General features: G+C 45.1%; 1 protein-coding gene across 1 annotated transcript in view; it reads right to left on the minus strand.

Moving 5' to 3' along the window:
* The window catches only part of NCKAP5 (NCK associated protein 5), an 899,001-nt gene that overhangs the window by 63,499 nt on the left and 818,875 nt on the right, over window positions 1–16,627 (minus strand). The window contains exons 11-13 of the mRNA XM_024761906.1: window positions 14,398–14,499; window positions 9,413–9,601; window positions 628–4,388 (exon numbers count right to left, since the gene is read on the minus strand). Coding sequence (XP_024617674.1) covers window positions 628–4,388; window positions 9,413–9,601; window positions 14,398–14,499 — 4,052 coding nt within the window. The remainder of the gene's footprint in view (window positions 1–627; window positions 4,389–9,412; window positions 9,602–14,397; window positions 14,500–16,627) is intronic.

A 16,627-nucleotide genomic window follows, 5' to 3' on the forward strand; every position in this document is an offset into this window, starting at 1 on the left:
CTTGGGTGATAAGTGTGTCTCACTGGCCTTGGTCAAATCTTCATCTGCTATTCCGGTAGTGTGTCAATTTAGAGTTGATAATGCAATGATTTATTTTTATTTTTATGACTGCTTGTGAGATGGCGGGTGTGTGTGTGAGGGAATAGAGTAAAAACCACCTGGGAATGATTGCTAAATATATTTCTGGCTCAAGATCAGCAGAATCTGTAATTACCTCCGGAAAGTTTCTAAGTTTGCTCGGTACAATCAGTGGGGTCAGCATCCCTTAAAAACATATGTGTAGTTTTCTTCCATTTCATGCCATATGGGTATATTCATGATTTCTACTGTACGCTGGATTTCCATCAACCTTGATAAAACTTACCATTCTTTAATTTCGAAGACCACTGGTTTGGTTACCAAAGTAACGTGGACTAAATTACCATTTTATTGCTAACTTTTATTTCATTGTTTAAATTCTGGCTAATGTGCAAAAAGATTGCTACGATGAATTTCTGCTTGTATGAGAAACATGCTTGACTGGTATTCAGTATGCAGGAAACAAACAACTCTCCCTGTTGGGGGGTGAGGAGTGGGTAGGGTTCTGCACTGCCCTCTACACTGCCACCCTCTTTGCCAACACGCTACCTGTTTAGGAGTTCCGTCATAAAGGTATCTTTCGTTGCACACGGAACAGGGCTGGGTCTATTTCTCGATACAAACTTCACTTGGTCATAAATGTCTGGCGGTGTTTTCAGGTTATTTCTGTTCTGTAAACCACTGTCTGGACCATCTGCCAGCTCGATGTCCCTGTTAAGTTCATTTTCCATCTCGCATTGTAGCTCAGGCTTCTTTTTCTCTTTCTTTCTCTCTGATTTTAGCTGTTTGTTTCCAAACCCCAAACCTTTTGCATCTTTCTTTTCTGCTTTGGTTTTGGAGACATCCATCTTCCTGCTACTGAGAGCCGGCAGTCTGCTCCTCCGAAAACCGAACCAGCTGGCAAAAGAAGGCCCGGGCTTCGGCTTCGCATCCACAGAGGTGGACTTTGTTTGCACTTGGCCCTTTTCCACATTTTCCTGAATGCACAACATGACCTTTTCTTCGATTGTGGGTGAGAGGGGGGCTTCTGGGCTCACAACACCGGTCCTGGTTGTAGACGTGTCTGGATACCTTCCAGAAGTTTCTAGCTTGGAGGTCCTGCTGGTTTCAAAACTGCTGGGATGCCGTGTCCTCCCCGGACTCTGAGGGGCTCCCAGGCCGTCTTTTGGGGTGGACGGGCACATGCCGTGGTCGCTGCCTGCTTCCTCTGGTGCAGTCACCCTGACGCCTTCTCCCTGGGCGTAGGCCGGCTGCTCTTCTGTTCCAGGTGGGGCGAGGGGCCCTTCGGATTTTGGAAGGATCCTCAAAGGCAACTTGCTTGGACTCCCGTGCTGGCTGCTGGAGCTGCCTGTACTCCCCAGGGAGCCCTGCCTGGAGGAAGGATGCCCCAGGGGCCTCCCAGCACCAGGGAGACCGTCAGACAGGGGGGCAGACGCCGTCTTGCTGGGAGAGCCTTCCGTGGAGGAGCTCTGCCGGGTGAGGGAGTTGCCCCTCTCAGCAGTGTTGGTAATAATCTGAGTCCGGACCTTGCCTGGCCCTTCCACGGAGGCCGTGGGGGGCTTGTCCCCTGAGTGAGCGCTGAAACTCTGGCTGCGGGCTTTGGCTCCGTTCATGCCTAGAGCTGGTTTTAGCAGCGGTTTGTTGGAGGACAGGGATCTCTTCACAGATTTGTTTTCTACCGCATCTTTTCCATCAGCCCCAGGCGTGCTACTTTCCAGTGACTCTGGCGTTGCTGTTTCCAGGGGAAGCCCTTCGGCCAAACTCTCCTGTGCTCGTAAACCCAGTGGAGACACAGTTCTTTCGCCTCCTGTGGTCTCAAGGCTGTTGGCGTTCCTGGAGGTCCCTGGCTTATCCTTGCTCACAGCCGCGGAACTTTTCGAGGCTTCGTTGAGGCTGTCTTTTTCGTGTTTCCCTGGCACTGTAGAACTCTTCCTGAGCAACTGGGGAGACTTCATGAAGACTTTGAGCCCAACGGGGAGGCGAGTTTTCAGTCCCCTCTCATGAGGGTTTTGACAACCCTGCGGGGTGTTGTGGCTTTTGGAGGGTGCTGATGATGAGGGACTGCTAACCTGAGATGATGGTGACTCATTTACCCCTAAGAAGGAAGGCTTGGGGGGTGTGGAGACACTGTCATTCAACTGTCCTTTTCTTGCTGGAGACACACCTTTGGAAGACGGTATTTCCACTGGCTCATGGGTAGAAGGACAGTTCTTGGGAGTCCGTAACCCTATGTCCGTTTGTGTGGTCCCAAGTGTTTGGTGAGGTGGGGTTTTGGGGACATTTCTCTTTGGAGAGACCTTTGGGGGCCCTGGGGCCATCCCAGCAAACGAGCTGGAGGGGCTGTGAGCAGGGCATCTGGTTTGGATTGCTGTTTCTGTGGAGGGCGGAGGGGGAGTGAAGACCGGCTTTTTGAAGGCCACAGAAGGTTTCTTCCCCTGCACTTCTGTCACGGTCTGATTAAAATAAATAATTGGAGCAGAGGATCCTTTCAGAGGGGGGGATTTCAATACTGTCCTCGCCGCCTCACTGGGGACCCCGCTTTCTGGCTTAGCCCATGAAGGTGGTGACAGATAGTCGTAACTGGGCCTGGCGAGTAGGGAGACCGACCTGCCTGGAGGGGACGGCAGGGAGGGCGATCTCACCCCGGCCTCTGGCCCCGGGCCACAGTGTTTATCCCTCGTGGGGGGCTCGCCATCGTCACTCGGCTCAGCAGGGGGCCTTGGCAGCAGCTGTGACGCTGGAATCTGACTCCTGGAGTACTGGACCCAGTCCCTTCTGCTGAACATTTTGGAGCCGTGAGGGAGCTGGGTGGAGGGTTTTGGAATGTGTGAATCTGGCGGTAAAGCAAAGAGGGGCTCTGGGCCTTCAGACTTTTTGAACCGTGAGAGTTTCCCTGGAGCTGGTGATCTCTCAAGAGTCACTGGGCCAGCTGAGGGGACCGTGAGGGAGGCTTCAGGCTCCATTATCCTTGATTTCTGAGGTGAAGACTTGCCCCTGGTAGGTATTTTTGTCAGACTTTTCTTCTGATAGATGCCCGTGGCCACAGAGGACCTAGAATGACTCTGGCATGACGTAGCGTGTGCTGGTTTGGTCAGTCTTTGTCGCTGAGTGCTTTGCGTCACTGTCCTGGGGTGGAAGGATTCAGTGGGTGCCACGGCAACATCATCTACTTCTTGTCTTGGAATGTTTCTCTCAGTTTCCTCTTCAGATCTCTTCAAGAAAGGATAGTCTCTAGCAGCAGCCCCTGGCTGTAAGCGAGCAATTCCCTGAGGTAAAAGTTCAGTGTGTTCTGTCTGGGGCCCAGCAGGGGCCTGATGGATGGAAATCTCCTTTCTGGTAACAGTGACCAGGCCAGTCTGGTGAGAGCTGAACTCAATGGGCTCGCCATCTTCTGCATCAAATATGACAGTAATACATTCTTCTGAGGAAGTCCGTTTTACGACCCTTTGCTGCTTAATGAAACTAAACGTCTTTGGCCTGCTCTCGAAGTGGACGGGTACTTGTTTTTCTTCCTCCTCAGGAGACCCACGTTGAGATCTTCCAAATCCCACGCAGACGTCCAGGTTCTCCACGGACTTGTCGGCGTCCACAGTCAGAGACACGTCTGAAGGGCTTTTCTCATCACTGCTCTCTATGTGCAGCTCATCCAGGGTTTCGGTGTCATCAGTGTCTGAGAGCTGGAGATTGACAGACAGGCAGCCCTGGCTGTGCGGGTCCCTCTCTCTCTGTACCTGAGGCCCCTGCGCACTTGGGCACTGCTTCCGCTCCAAGGGACAGTTGCTAGCACAACTGGTCAGCTTCTCAGGCCTTTCCCAGGGGTAGACCGAGGAAGTGATTTCTGAACAGTGTTTGCCATTCAGCTCCCAGCCAAAGAGACTGTCAGAAACACTGTGGGTTAATTTACAACCGTGCAGCCTGCAGCCCTGGTGTGGAACTGCTTGGAGCGAGGCTAAGGAGGAAGGGTCCTCTTCGGCATCGTCGTGAGAATCTGTGTCATAAGCAAATGCCTTGTGGGGCTCCTTGCAGGGGCTCCCCGTGTCCGTGGGTTTGCAGGGGGGATATTCCTTGAGGCTGCTACTTTTAATTCCTGGCGAATAGATTCCTTCATTGGAGTTCATGCAATCTTTATAACCCCATTTGGTTATCACTGATGGGGGTTCAAGTAACACTTTTCGCTTCTGGAGCTTTCTGAGTCCTTCCAAAATGTGGCTTTCCTTGATGCGAGTCGGAGGTAGTTCATCTGTGGGACTAGCAAAGCCACTCGGGAGTGAAGAGTCAATACTTAACCTTTTGTCCCAATTTTGTGACGACTGCTAGGAAAGAAAAGGAGACATGAGAAATGATTGAGCTCTGTGGATCATCAATTTATAAAAGGAAAAGGCCATCATTAAACTTAATTCGTTCTAGTGGTTGATGAATATTCACATATAAATGCATTTATTCATTAATTAATTCAAACTAATTCATTAACTACGCAGCGAATCTCTACCTTGCCAGGTCCTGAGCTAAGTAGCATATGATATAGATAAGTAGAGGATGAGGACCCTGCTTTCAAGGAGCATGCAACCCCCAGGAGGAGGTGAGCTCAAGGAACCATAAGTCAAGGGATCATGAGACATACAGGGGTAGCAGGTACTCCAGAAGTTCAGACGAGGGAGACCACATGTCTGTTCGGGAAAGAAACACAAAAAGCATATAAGTTTCCTTTCCTTTCCTTTTCTTTTTTTAAAAAATAAACCTAGCCCTAGAAAGAGAGATAGGTTTGCCTTAGTTTAAAAGTAGGGGAAATGATTTCCAGGTAGAAGAAATGGGAGGGCAAAGACCTGAATTGGAAAAGTATGCTTAAGGAACACTTAGGGAGTAACCAGAAGACACTATGGCTCACTGCTCAGCGTATACGGCAGGTAAAGAGGGTAAATGGAAAAGCGAGCTGGTCCCTTCCATTCTAACGACTGAAAGTTAGAATGCCATGTGGCTTCATGACTTCACTCATTGATAGGCAGTGAACATCTGTGGAATGTTTACACAGATAGAGCAGCTGGGCATTTGCTGTTAGAACTCATAGCAATGGTTCACCTGCTAACTTCAAAAGGTCAATTTCCTGTTCTTCATATTTCTCCAAATACCAGTGTTAGTTCTGGAGAAGTGACCAAGAAATGACGTAGAAAAAAACGTGGCATTCTACTCAGACATTCAGATTTATCAAATTACTGCTAGCAAGAAACAATGGCAGAGGAGGAAACTTACATTGACCAAGCATTTGCTGTGTACCAGCCCCTGACCCAGTGCTTTGATTTAATTTTCAGAACAATACCATGAGGGAGACATTATCAGTTCTAATTTACTAGCCGGGAAAGTGAGATCCAGCAAGATCTGTCCTTTGGAGATCACACAGTTAAGGAACAGCTGGAGCAAAGGTCTGAACTCTGGTCTCCTGGGTCCTTCCTATGACCATTTCTGCAGTGGCTGTGTGGAGATCTGAACCCAGGCAATCTGGCTCTAGAGACTGCACCATCGATGTGGATACGATGCTGCTGGAATGAAGCTTAGCCTCTGTTCTACCCTCTATATTAGTCGAAGTCATAATAGACACCATAGGTTATTCCAACACCCCTCTTTTGAATGGAACTTGTGGAGTTTAATCACAAACCGGCACTCGGGGAAACTGGGAGGCTCTGACCTAATGACTATTTTCTTTTAAAAGGCTATATAATTAACGATGAAGAATGTCTATGAATGAATCTGGTGGTTTCAGATGTGCACTCTGCACCAGTCTTGGCTAAGAGTACAGCTCCTGTTGGCATCTCCACACTAGCTGCCCTGCTGCTCCAGGACTCTGAACACCTGAGCGCTCATAAGCAGAGGTCAACTCCATGTCAGAAACTTGCCTTGGAATCTCAGCTTTTTAGTAAGCTGTGAGCATCTGCTTACATCTAAAACTTTCTCATAAAAATTTTATGATTGTCAAAAATCATAAAAATCTTGTCATCAACAATACATCTTGTTTATTTTTTCTTTAGTTGTTATATGTATATTTGGTTTTAAGTCAAATTATATGTTCTCTTTGGAAAATTCTCCAGGGTCAGAAGTTGCTGTGCATAGATTCTATTTTGGTGATGCTTCCCCTTCCCCCTCCTCTTCTGCTGTGCCATTAAAAACTCCTTCGGAAATCAGAAGAAATCCCTTCGGTAAGTCTGGGTATTATAGACTGACCAGTGAGCAGACTGCCACAGCTTGGGTTTCTAAGAATTTCCATGATCCTGATGTCACGTTCACAAAAAAAGAAGAGAAGCCAGGCAAAAGCACCCTCTTAGAGCTTGAAAGGGGCAGATTTGTTCACGCCATAGGTGTGCTCTGTGTCTGCTTACCCACTTCTCTTCTGCCTCCCCGCAGTCTGCCCATGCTGTGGTCTGCGTCATCCCAGGGCCCAAGGCTGCAAACCTCCCAGGGCCCTGGCTCCCCACCCTGGGAGATTAGCCACATTCCTCCAACAGTTTTCCAAAGGAGGTCATGGTATTTAATAGCTTGAGAAAGGTTGAGGATAATCTTGAAACTTGAAAAAAAGCATGAAATCTCCTATCGGGGAGATGGTGGGACGAAGCTGGCATTTCATATTGGTGGCTTCATTCTTTGCAGGGAAAAGTCAGAAGAGACTTGCTCTGGGGAGCAGGGCAGCTGGCTGAAAGATGCTGCTGATAAGGTAGGAGCCTCGGTTTAATGCCCACAGTTCTCTCCTATTTCTTGACTAGACAACAGTTTTACACATTCTTTTTTTTTCTTTAAACGACGTTCTTGGTCTTAATGGAAACAAACCCATCCCAACAACTGGGACTCCTCCACGTTTTAGGCTGATTCAAGGAGGTCAGTCTAGCAGAATGGTTAAGGTTCTGGAACCAACTGCCCAGCTCCGCTTACTGGCTATGAGACCTTGGGATGGATATTTAATTTCTCAGCACCTCAGTTTACTTCTCTGTGAAATGGAGGAAATAGGAGAACCTACTTAATAAGCTATCACGAGCATTAAATGAGCTAGTATTTATGAAGAGCTGACAAAGCTGACATGTGGTCATTACTCAATAATACAAGCCAGATTCCTCCATGGAGGGCAGGCCAGTGCATTTCATGTAGGCTTCCCTTCTGTTTCTACACAAAAAAATATTAAAACAAAATACTTATGAACTACTAAAGAACCACTGGTCATATATTTGTTATTACATAGGTTAATATTATATTCACATTCAAATTTATATTGTATGAATTTATTATGTATGTTAATACTAAATGAGTACCTGGTACATGGTAAGAACTTAAGAAGTTCCTTAAATAATATCAACTTAAAATGTCTTCAAGACTTCTTCCCTGGTGGCCCAGTGGTTAAGAATCGCCTGCCAATGCAGGGGACACGGGTTTGAGCCCTGGTCTGGGAAGATCCCACGTGCTGCGGAGCAACTAAGCCCGTGCGGCACGACCACTGAGCCTGCACTCTAGAGCCCGCGGGCCACAACTACTGAAGCCCATGCGCCTAGAGCCCGTGCTCCGCGATAAGAGAAGCCACTGCAGTGAGAAGCCCGCGCACCGCAACGAAGAGTAGCCCCTGCTCGCCGCAACTTGAGTAAGCCCGTGCGCAGCAGTGAAGACCCAACGCAGCCAAAAATAAACAAACAAACAAACAAATAAAAATAAAATAAAATGTCTTCATGAGACTGGGTCTAGTTTGCTGGATCCCTGAGAATTAGGACTTTTCTCTGGGAGATGTGACAGGCATGCTGGTACTCCACAGCCATTTTGAGATGGGACACTGTTAAATCTCCAGATGATGGCTAACGGAGTGTGTATGAAGTGCCTTAAGAACCTTATTTCTCCTCTTTCAGGGAAGAGATGTCCCTAGGATATCGAGGGTTGTTCTAACTGGAAAAATTTCAAGGAAGAAAGAAAAGAAAAGAAAAGAAAAAAGGCTCAGAGAACGAGAGAAAGAGCTGTGAATGAAAAGAGCAGAGCAGGGGGCTCTGGGAGCCAGCAATATTCAGAGACAAAGAGAGGGAACACCCCCCACCACCACCACCTCCCGAGTCTGCTAAGGGCCAGGTTCCTAGCAGTCATTATTCAGAACTCCGAACAGCTCCTTAGAAGGAGCAATTCTGATAACACCCCAGCCTCCGCACTTTGCACTGTAAGTCTGAGTCCAAGGGAATAAGCTCTAAATTCCAGCTTGCAATCTTGTTCTGAGATCTTGTTCAGAGTATGAAAAACCTCCTCCCTCACCCAAATTTTCTGGCAGTTACGGAAGTTCCCTGGTTTCTTATGCTTCTGAAGTCATAAACTAAATTTATACAGATAACAGAAAACCGATCTCCAAATATTCGAATTCAGGGTTTCCATTCTCCTGTACTCTTTGTTTTTCTTTAACGTTAGGAAACTGCAGAAACAGCGATTCCAGATTCTTGGCTTATACCAGTGTGCAAAGATGTTTATTCAAATCATGAAGGACTCTTCAGCTGGGTGAGCCCACTTTGCAGATGGAGTCATTCCAGCCGTAAGAGTTATTTAAAAATCTGGTAGAGGAACTCCTGGCATCTAAGCAGAGACATGCTCGACTTTCACTAAAGCCACAGCGCTTGTCGTCTACCATGGAATTCTCCCTCTCTACTGTGCCACCCTCCAACTCACAGCCGTAATATTAGTGTTTTATGAGGCTATTGCCTTGATTAAAGGTCAATATAATACATGCTATTTTTGAGCAGTAAACTCCTACAAAGCTAATGATACTTCCAAACCTTTCGGCCATTCATTCGGAGAGAATGCACCGCTCTCTCTATTCTCTAGAAGAAAACCTTTTCTTTGAGTTCTCACGGGATGCTCAGTCAGGAGTGACTTGGCACGTGGGCAAGGCCACTCTCGTTTGCAGTGGACGTTAACAAGTCTCTCTGAGCATCACAGGCATGATGTCCATAAAACTACTCGAAAATGTCTTAGTCGGTCTGAAGCGTGGTCAGTTCCATTAGGCCAGGGCTCCAGTTCCAACTCGATATAAATCTGGGAATTCCAAAGCACAGAAGGGAAAATGTCTTTCTCTCCCAAACTCCCTCCCGTGATGGCCTCGTCGTCTGAGGTTAAATCATCATGCCACTTCTCACTGGCTGTGTGACTTCTAGCAAGGAACTTAACCGTCTCTGGCCAATTTCCTCTTCTATGTAATGGGGAGAAGCGTAAACAAACAAGAACTCAGCAAATGGTCATTTCCTTCTTCGCCTCCCTCCCACCTTCCGCCTTCCTACCGGAAGAGGCTTCTTTTCTGGTTCTCTCTGACGCCGCAGTGCCCTGAAAGGAGCCTTACCCTTTTCCTGAGGTTCTTCCCATCGTGCCACGTGTAGGAGGAGCCGCTGGAGTATTCGCTGCAGGCGCTCGAGAGAGACAGCTCGCTGCTGCTACAGCTGCTTCGAGTACAGAGATGACCGTGGATGGCAACCCCCATGCCAGGGCGTTTCAAAGCAGGGGTTCCTGATTTTGTGTTCAGCTGGCATTCCTAAAAAAAGCAGGACAGCTCTGAGCGAGGACTTTGCTAAGGGAGAGAGGAAATCCCAGCTCAACATCATAACGAGGTAGGAGCGAATACAGCACTGCGGTTAGAAACACAGACTTTGGGGTCGACAGACTAGGGGTTCAGATCTTGGCTATGACTCTGACTAACGTGCCTGGGAAATGATGTAATCTTTTAGAGTTATATTTTCTTTTTTAAAAAGTGAAGGATAATAATACCGTGCACCGTTTAGGGTCACTGCAAGGACCAAGTGAGTTTCTAGATGAGAGGCATACAGCATAGGATCTGGCCTAAGCAGGTGCTCAATTATTATGAGCTGCCATCATCGTTAGGCAGGAATATGACACTGGTAGTGTCCCATTTTATCCAGTCATGCTGGTTAAAGAATCAGATCAACATCAAGACATGACTTTAATGCTACAAAAGGAAGAAGACAGAGCAGCATCTTTGGCTTAAGGGTTCAAGAGCATGGGCCCTGGACTGGAGTCTAGCGACCTGGCTCTCAGGCTACCAGTGCCACCAGATATGAGATATTGAGAAAGAAAGCATTTAACTTCCATGGACCTTATTGTCTGCTGGTGTACGGTGGGACAGTTCTCCCAGATCACTCTTATAATCCCTATGGCTCTGATAACATCATTATAAGTCTGGGATCGAATGCCCGGGAAGCCATGTACTGTAATGGAACACCAAACCTGGGAATCACAAGGCTGTGTTGTAAAGATCCTAGGACTCTGCATATCAGTTGGCTATCCAAATGGTAAAGATTCTCACATCAAACAGATCTGGGTCCCGCACAGAAGGATCCAAGCAGTTAGAATTCTAGTGGGTCTGCATAAGGCACAGGTGACAAAGCTGTAGACACCCCAGAACATCTTGACAGCCACATTATAGGCCCCTAATGTAACAGATGAAGTGCCCCTAATGTAACAGATGAAGCTCCACTAACTGGACAGGCTAAATTAATTTAGCATCCCGATCACAAGAATGGGATCTCTCCATTACAGTCTCATTCCTGTCCCCTATCTAGAAAAGCTTTGTCTCAGAAACTCATTGACGGGAAACCATCTGTCTTTGTGTCACTGGCGGAATGGCAAGTCTCTTACTTGTGCAATCTATTGACACTTTATGGCTGCCTTTAGTACCTGGGTACATATCACTGTTCTCCGAATGCAATTCCAACTGACGATGACTAAACACCAGCTTGGGGAAGGAAGGTAATGCTGTTCTGGGAGCACTCGTGGTCAATAGGAAACCCCTGCGTCGGTACAGAGGGCATGTTTAATCTGCTGTCTAATGAACATCCATAATGCTTAATAACGTCAGATTTTCAGTATCAGGCATCTGCCTTGCTATCGATACTTCATTTTGGCTGCACAATAATCTCTTTAAGTGATCTGAAAATGCCAAGGAACTTTACTACTCTATTTCCCCCCCTGAAATTTGGCTCTAAATACCACTGAAAGGAGAAAGTCGTCTTAAGATCCAGCTTTCAGCAATACTTATTGATTTATGACCTCATTTACTGCCAGACTAACTTAGTTAAGGGGAGTTCACGTCTGTATCTCAACAACTAGCCTCTGCCCGTGGTCCCAATGAACAGGAGCACGATGCAGTTAGGCCTCAGGCACGGCACACACATCCGGAGCATGCCCTGCACAGACCTGCAGAAATACCACATCGTGAGCTGCTTGCACTTGTGTGCCTTCTCTTTTCTCCGTCCCATTCTCTGGTATTTGGCTGTTTGGTTCAGCAGGGTGGTGGCTTTTATTTAGGACTACCTCTGCTCTGAAACTTGCGTCTACTATCCGGAGAGAGATCACATCCATGTCCTCTGAGGCCATCCGATCTAAACTTCTCCCATGGCTTTTTTCACACCCTGCACAGGTGTCAGTCACCGTTTATATTCTACCTTTTCCCAAAGTACTGAAGCTTATCTGTGATTTCTCTCTGTCTTTCCCATCTATACCTTCCCACCTCACCTATCAAAATACTGTCTATTTTCACAACTCAACCCAGTTCCCAGGCCTCTATTTAACAAATAAGCTTCCTTGCCCAGTTGTCACACGTGTGCACCTCGATACAGACGTTGGATTAAGATGACAGGACTAGAACTCAGAAGATGAGCTGGAGGAGGGAGGCATTGTTGCCTCTCCCTTGACCTTGAACTTGAGATGCCCAGATGTGATGGACGACACGGTTGGGAGGTGGGGAAGGCCCATCAATGTCACGTGGGTCAGGCAGGGCTGGGCTAGTTATGCACAGAAGTGTCCTCTAAGCCGGGCTTTTCATCCTTTCATGGGCACAGAAGTCATCCCAGATCTTGTTAAATACAGACGTTGACTCAGTAATTCTGAGGTGGGGTCTGAGATGTAGTATTTTAAGAAATTCCCAGGTGCTTTGATGCTGCTGGCCCAGGGCCTGTGCTTCGAGTAGAAAGCCCTTAGCCTAGGAGGAGCGATGAGAGATGATTACCTCTCATGTGCATTACTTGGTAGCAAGTTGTGTGTCTCACAGTGTGACCTGGGCTATGCTGAGGAGGATGAAAGGAGTGGTGTGAGCCCTCCCTCGGAGCAGTGTACTGGGGAGGGTGTGTGTGTGTACGTGTGTACGTGTGTACGTGTGTGTGTGTGTGTGTGTGTGTGTGTGTGTGGTGGGGTGATTACAGAGTAATTCTTTGCCAAGAAGAGGAAGGGGCGAGTCCTCTCTACTGGGAAATTCTCCCACCTTTCCCTGACCTTGGGCGACCAATGTTGGAATTTAATAAGGGACCCAGAATCTCTGACATCATGGCTGAAAAGTGAGCTCCTCTGTCCTGAAGTTTCTTCCCTCATCAGCACATGATCATGTAGGATTACCTGCTCCAATAAATAACTGTTCTGTGATTGAGTGGTTGAACACCAAGGCCACTTACAAGGTTTAAATCCTGGCTCTCTCACTGGCTAACCCTTTGACCTTGGGAAAATTATTTAACTCCTCCATGCCTCACTTTCCTTCTTTCTACCTGGAGATAATGAAAGCACCTACCACGTAAGATCAATGTGGAGAGTGAACAGCCCCTGCCAATCAGTAGCAGTTCGCTTAATGATACTTAGTAATTGTTAGTGACAGTAAAACTTAGTAACTGTCAGGTTTTACTACTATTACTAAAAATGTTTCTTTTTTTAATATGTGTGTGTCTTGGCTTTTCAACAAAATTATACTCTATAGCCTCCCTAAGGGACCATGCATTACACTCTTCTTAATATGCCATCATGGTCTTACACATGGGTGCTGTGATGAGAAACAGCCAGAAGTGTGTGTACTTTATTTCCACGGGTCACTGACGTGACCTTCTGTAGAGACACACCAGTAGGCACTTTTCTCTATTCTCATTCTCCACCTTCGCCATGTCCTTCTGTGGCCGTGGCACGCGGCCAAATACTTAAGAACGCAAGAGGGTTAAAGCAGCGGAGATCTCGTTATGGCCCCTAACTGTTGGCAGCTACTGTGTTATGTACATTTTGTATATTATCTTATTTAATCCTCACTACAACTCTCAGAAATAGAAAAAAATTATCATTTTTTTCTCATTTTCCAGAAGGGGAAGCTGAGGCACTGAGGTGTTCAAATCTTGTCCAAGGTCACCCAGTCAATACAACATTCTGATGTCAGGCCCAGGCGCCAGCCTCTAAGATACAGCTCCAAGTAAGGCCCCTGACAATCAGCAGAACTCCTGCACGTATACAGACTTCCTTCCAAAACATCCTCCCGAGAAGAGTCGTAATTAGTAATAGATAATGATTATCATTAAAATTCTTCTTTGCCACAAGATGTATGTTGTTTCTGTTGCAACATTATCTTAATTGTGTTGATTTAATTGGCAAAGTATACCATTTACACTATTCAAAGTGTCTTCTTCCCATAGTGTGTTTTAGATTACCACCTTGAAGCACTCATATGCTTTAACATCCTTACTATGAGAAATGCAATACAAAATCCATAATTTTAGTTAAAAAAAGGAGAGAGACACGGAGAATGAAGGCAAGGATTTCTTGGATAAAAACTGCAACTTAAAAAACTTCCTGATCTTAAGGCCATATTATAGATTGGATGCCATTAAGGTCTTCATGAATGTTTAAAGTGACAGCATTCCACTGACATTTAATTCCAATCTAACTTGAGAATATTTACCTTCGATATAGACTCACGTAGCTACACTTATAAAATTATACAGTAAAATAAAAGGCCGGTCATCCACAAATGTCCATCTGTCATTGTTTTAAGCCTAACACTTTTCATTATATATTTATTTGGCTCTTGTGTTTTTCAAGATACTTTTTTTTATGTCAATGAGAGTTAAAAACCACGCTGGTTAAAGTTTTGCCAAATAAGCACAAAGATAAGCCTAGCTAAAGAAAAAAAAAGTACAGACCATGAATTTTTAAAAGTTCATACATAATGTATCATAAAAGTAGGATGAGTAATATGGGACATGGGCTTTAATAAAAAGCTCCTTGGCCATTTCTCAGAGACTTTGAGATGTAATCAATACCCAAAAAGGTATCTTGGGGACGAGGCAAGATTTACGATATTTTTGCCGAGAGTGACACTTTCTGCTTACTTCATCAGCTGGGGGACATGATATTGAATTGCAGAGAGCACAAGAAAGGAAAGTATTTTTAATCTGCCTGACAGTGCTTCAAGGATGCGCTTTATGGTTCACTTGTGACATCATTTCTGATGGAAGGAAGGAAAAGAACAACCTGAACAAGTGTTCTGAAGGCGACAGGGAAACTCACGTGCATTTCAACATCAGTTCGTGAGTGCGTCAGACTCCGGCTTCTTTCCACATCTGAGAGCAAATCCCCGGTTGAAAGATCTGAGATGCGTGAGTGAAGTTTCTGGGTAAAAACAGGCAGACATTTTGAACAGTGTTGATTTAATCGTTTGTTTCAAATCTTGCCTTGGACAGGTAAATCTCAAAAGAGTTGACATTTCTAGATTAGATAACATATCCTAACTCAAAAGAATTTATCAGTGTTCTGTATACACACATGCAATTACACATTATAAACAAGAATCACACTTTCACAGTCTGTCGGTATGTGCTGGAAAATAAGTAGTAAGGAAAAAGAAACAGCAAGAAAAATGTGAATGCCCCAATACACTTATTGGCTTTTGATACTAACATTAAATTAACTTTTGATATTCACATTAAAAAGCACTCACCATGTTAACCTTATTATGTTGAGTAGTGGTTAAAATCTGAGCAAATGATTATAAAAGTGACCTTATTTCTAAACAGCACTGATCTTGTGACATCTTCCCTTGCACACATTTTAACTCAAAGTCATTAATGTCATCTGTTAGGAACAATTAATGTGAATAGAAAATAATTGCATCAGGGATCTGGGGACTTGGAGGGCTTTGTGCATTAATATTCACATGCTATTCGATTATATACTCAATTCTTTGTTTCAGCTTTGCTTGGGTGGCCTGCTAAACCAGGGACATTTCACTATATTAATCTTTATCCTAACTATTAAGGCTTTTCTGTAGATATTAAATTTGATCTTTTAAATTGCAAATACAATAAAACTCGTGATTTATGTCTAATGTTTCTGCTAGGCTGATGACATTTTAAAAATGGTACTCACAGCCTGGTTTGTCTTGGTTACAACTTTTGTGACTTCAGACACTAAAAAATCGAATCGAATAAGTAAATAACGTGGCTGAGATGCCTCCCTCACCTCTGAAAAGTTTTTCTATTCCTTTTCTTCCCCGGAAAGGCCTTGCTGCATACTGATGTTGATCTGGGAAACGACTAGTTCTCTGCCAATAATTAATGCTAGGACCATCTTAGCGTGCAGGGCTTGCCCAAGGGTCACTTTGTCCCAGCAGATCTACCATGTTGTCAGCAGGGCTGTGAACTCCACTAAAATGAGCCATATTTACTGTTCCCCATTTTCCTTCAGGTTGAACTTGTGTGAAAGCCCTGTGTACCTGGTTAGTTAGTCACTCAACAAACATCTATTCAGCACCCACTGAAGGATAAGCACTCTGGTAGCATTGCACTGCATCCATCTGCAGGAATAAAGGCAGTTTTTGTTTTTTTTTTTTTCTGCTATGGATCAGTTCTCCTTCTTTTCAGTAGAGCTTAAAGTCATTTGCTTCAGACTTACACTCTTGCTTCTCTCAATTTGTGTTTGTGGAGTTACTTTCACCAAAAAGAACATAAATCCTAGATATCTGGTTTTCCATTATTTTGAAGATTCTAATTTCTCCAACAATGCCAAGACATCAATAGGTAACTAGAGCCAGGATGTTGTTTCTGCACAATATTTATAATCCTTATCTCGAGCTCCCTCTAGAATCAAAGACATTTTAAGCCCCGGGATCTGTCACACAACGTGTCACACTCAGTAAGTACCCAACTGGTGCTTGCTGCAGTCCATAAAGAAAAAGATGTCTATATTTTCTCCATCCACATACAGGTTTTAAGGATTCAGACACTGCCAAAAGAATGATAACATTCTAAGACTTAAGAACACATTTATCAATATGCAAAGAGTCAAAGAATTTACGGGAAATGACATTCAACAAAAGAAATGATGATTTTGAGTGGTATATCATGTGATTTGGGGGAAGAGTCCTTATAGATTAGATATTTGACTTCTTATTCAGTTCATGGTTACACTTCTTACCAGATATATGATGTCATTGTTTTGCTTTCTGAATGAATATGTGTATATATAAACCCATCCTCCTAAATGAGGTTATATTTTAGTTATTTTTATGCAAATGGTCAGTTCTCTCCATTGAAATAAGTGAAGTCATGAAGGAGAGGGGACAGATCCTAGGGCAAGGGGACCTGAGTTTCAGCCCGAAGGCACAGATTTTACCAGATCTCAGGATGTAATTGAACCTCTTTGTCTGAGATTCCTTGCCTGTTACAAAGGGATGGAAGAAGCTACTTAACCTACCTCTCAGGTAGGGAGAGGTATTGCCATAGTCAGAAAGGATAATAAA

The sequence above is a fragment of the Neophocaena asiaeorientalis genome, unplaced genomic scaffold, assembly GCF_003031525.2.
Source record: "Neophocaena asiaeorientalis asiaeorientalis breed wild unplaced genomic scaffold, Neophocaena_asiaeorientalis_V1.1 scaffold215, whole genome shotgun sequence".
NCBI lineage: Eukaryota > Metazoa > Chordata > Mammalia > Artiodactyla > Phocoenidae > Neophocaena > Neophocaena asiaeorientalis.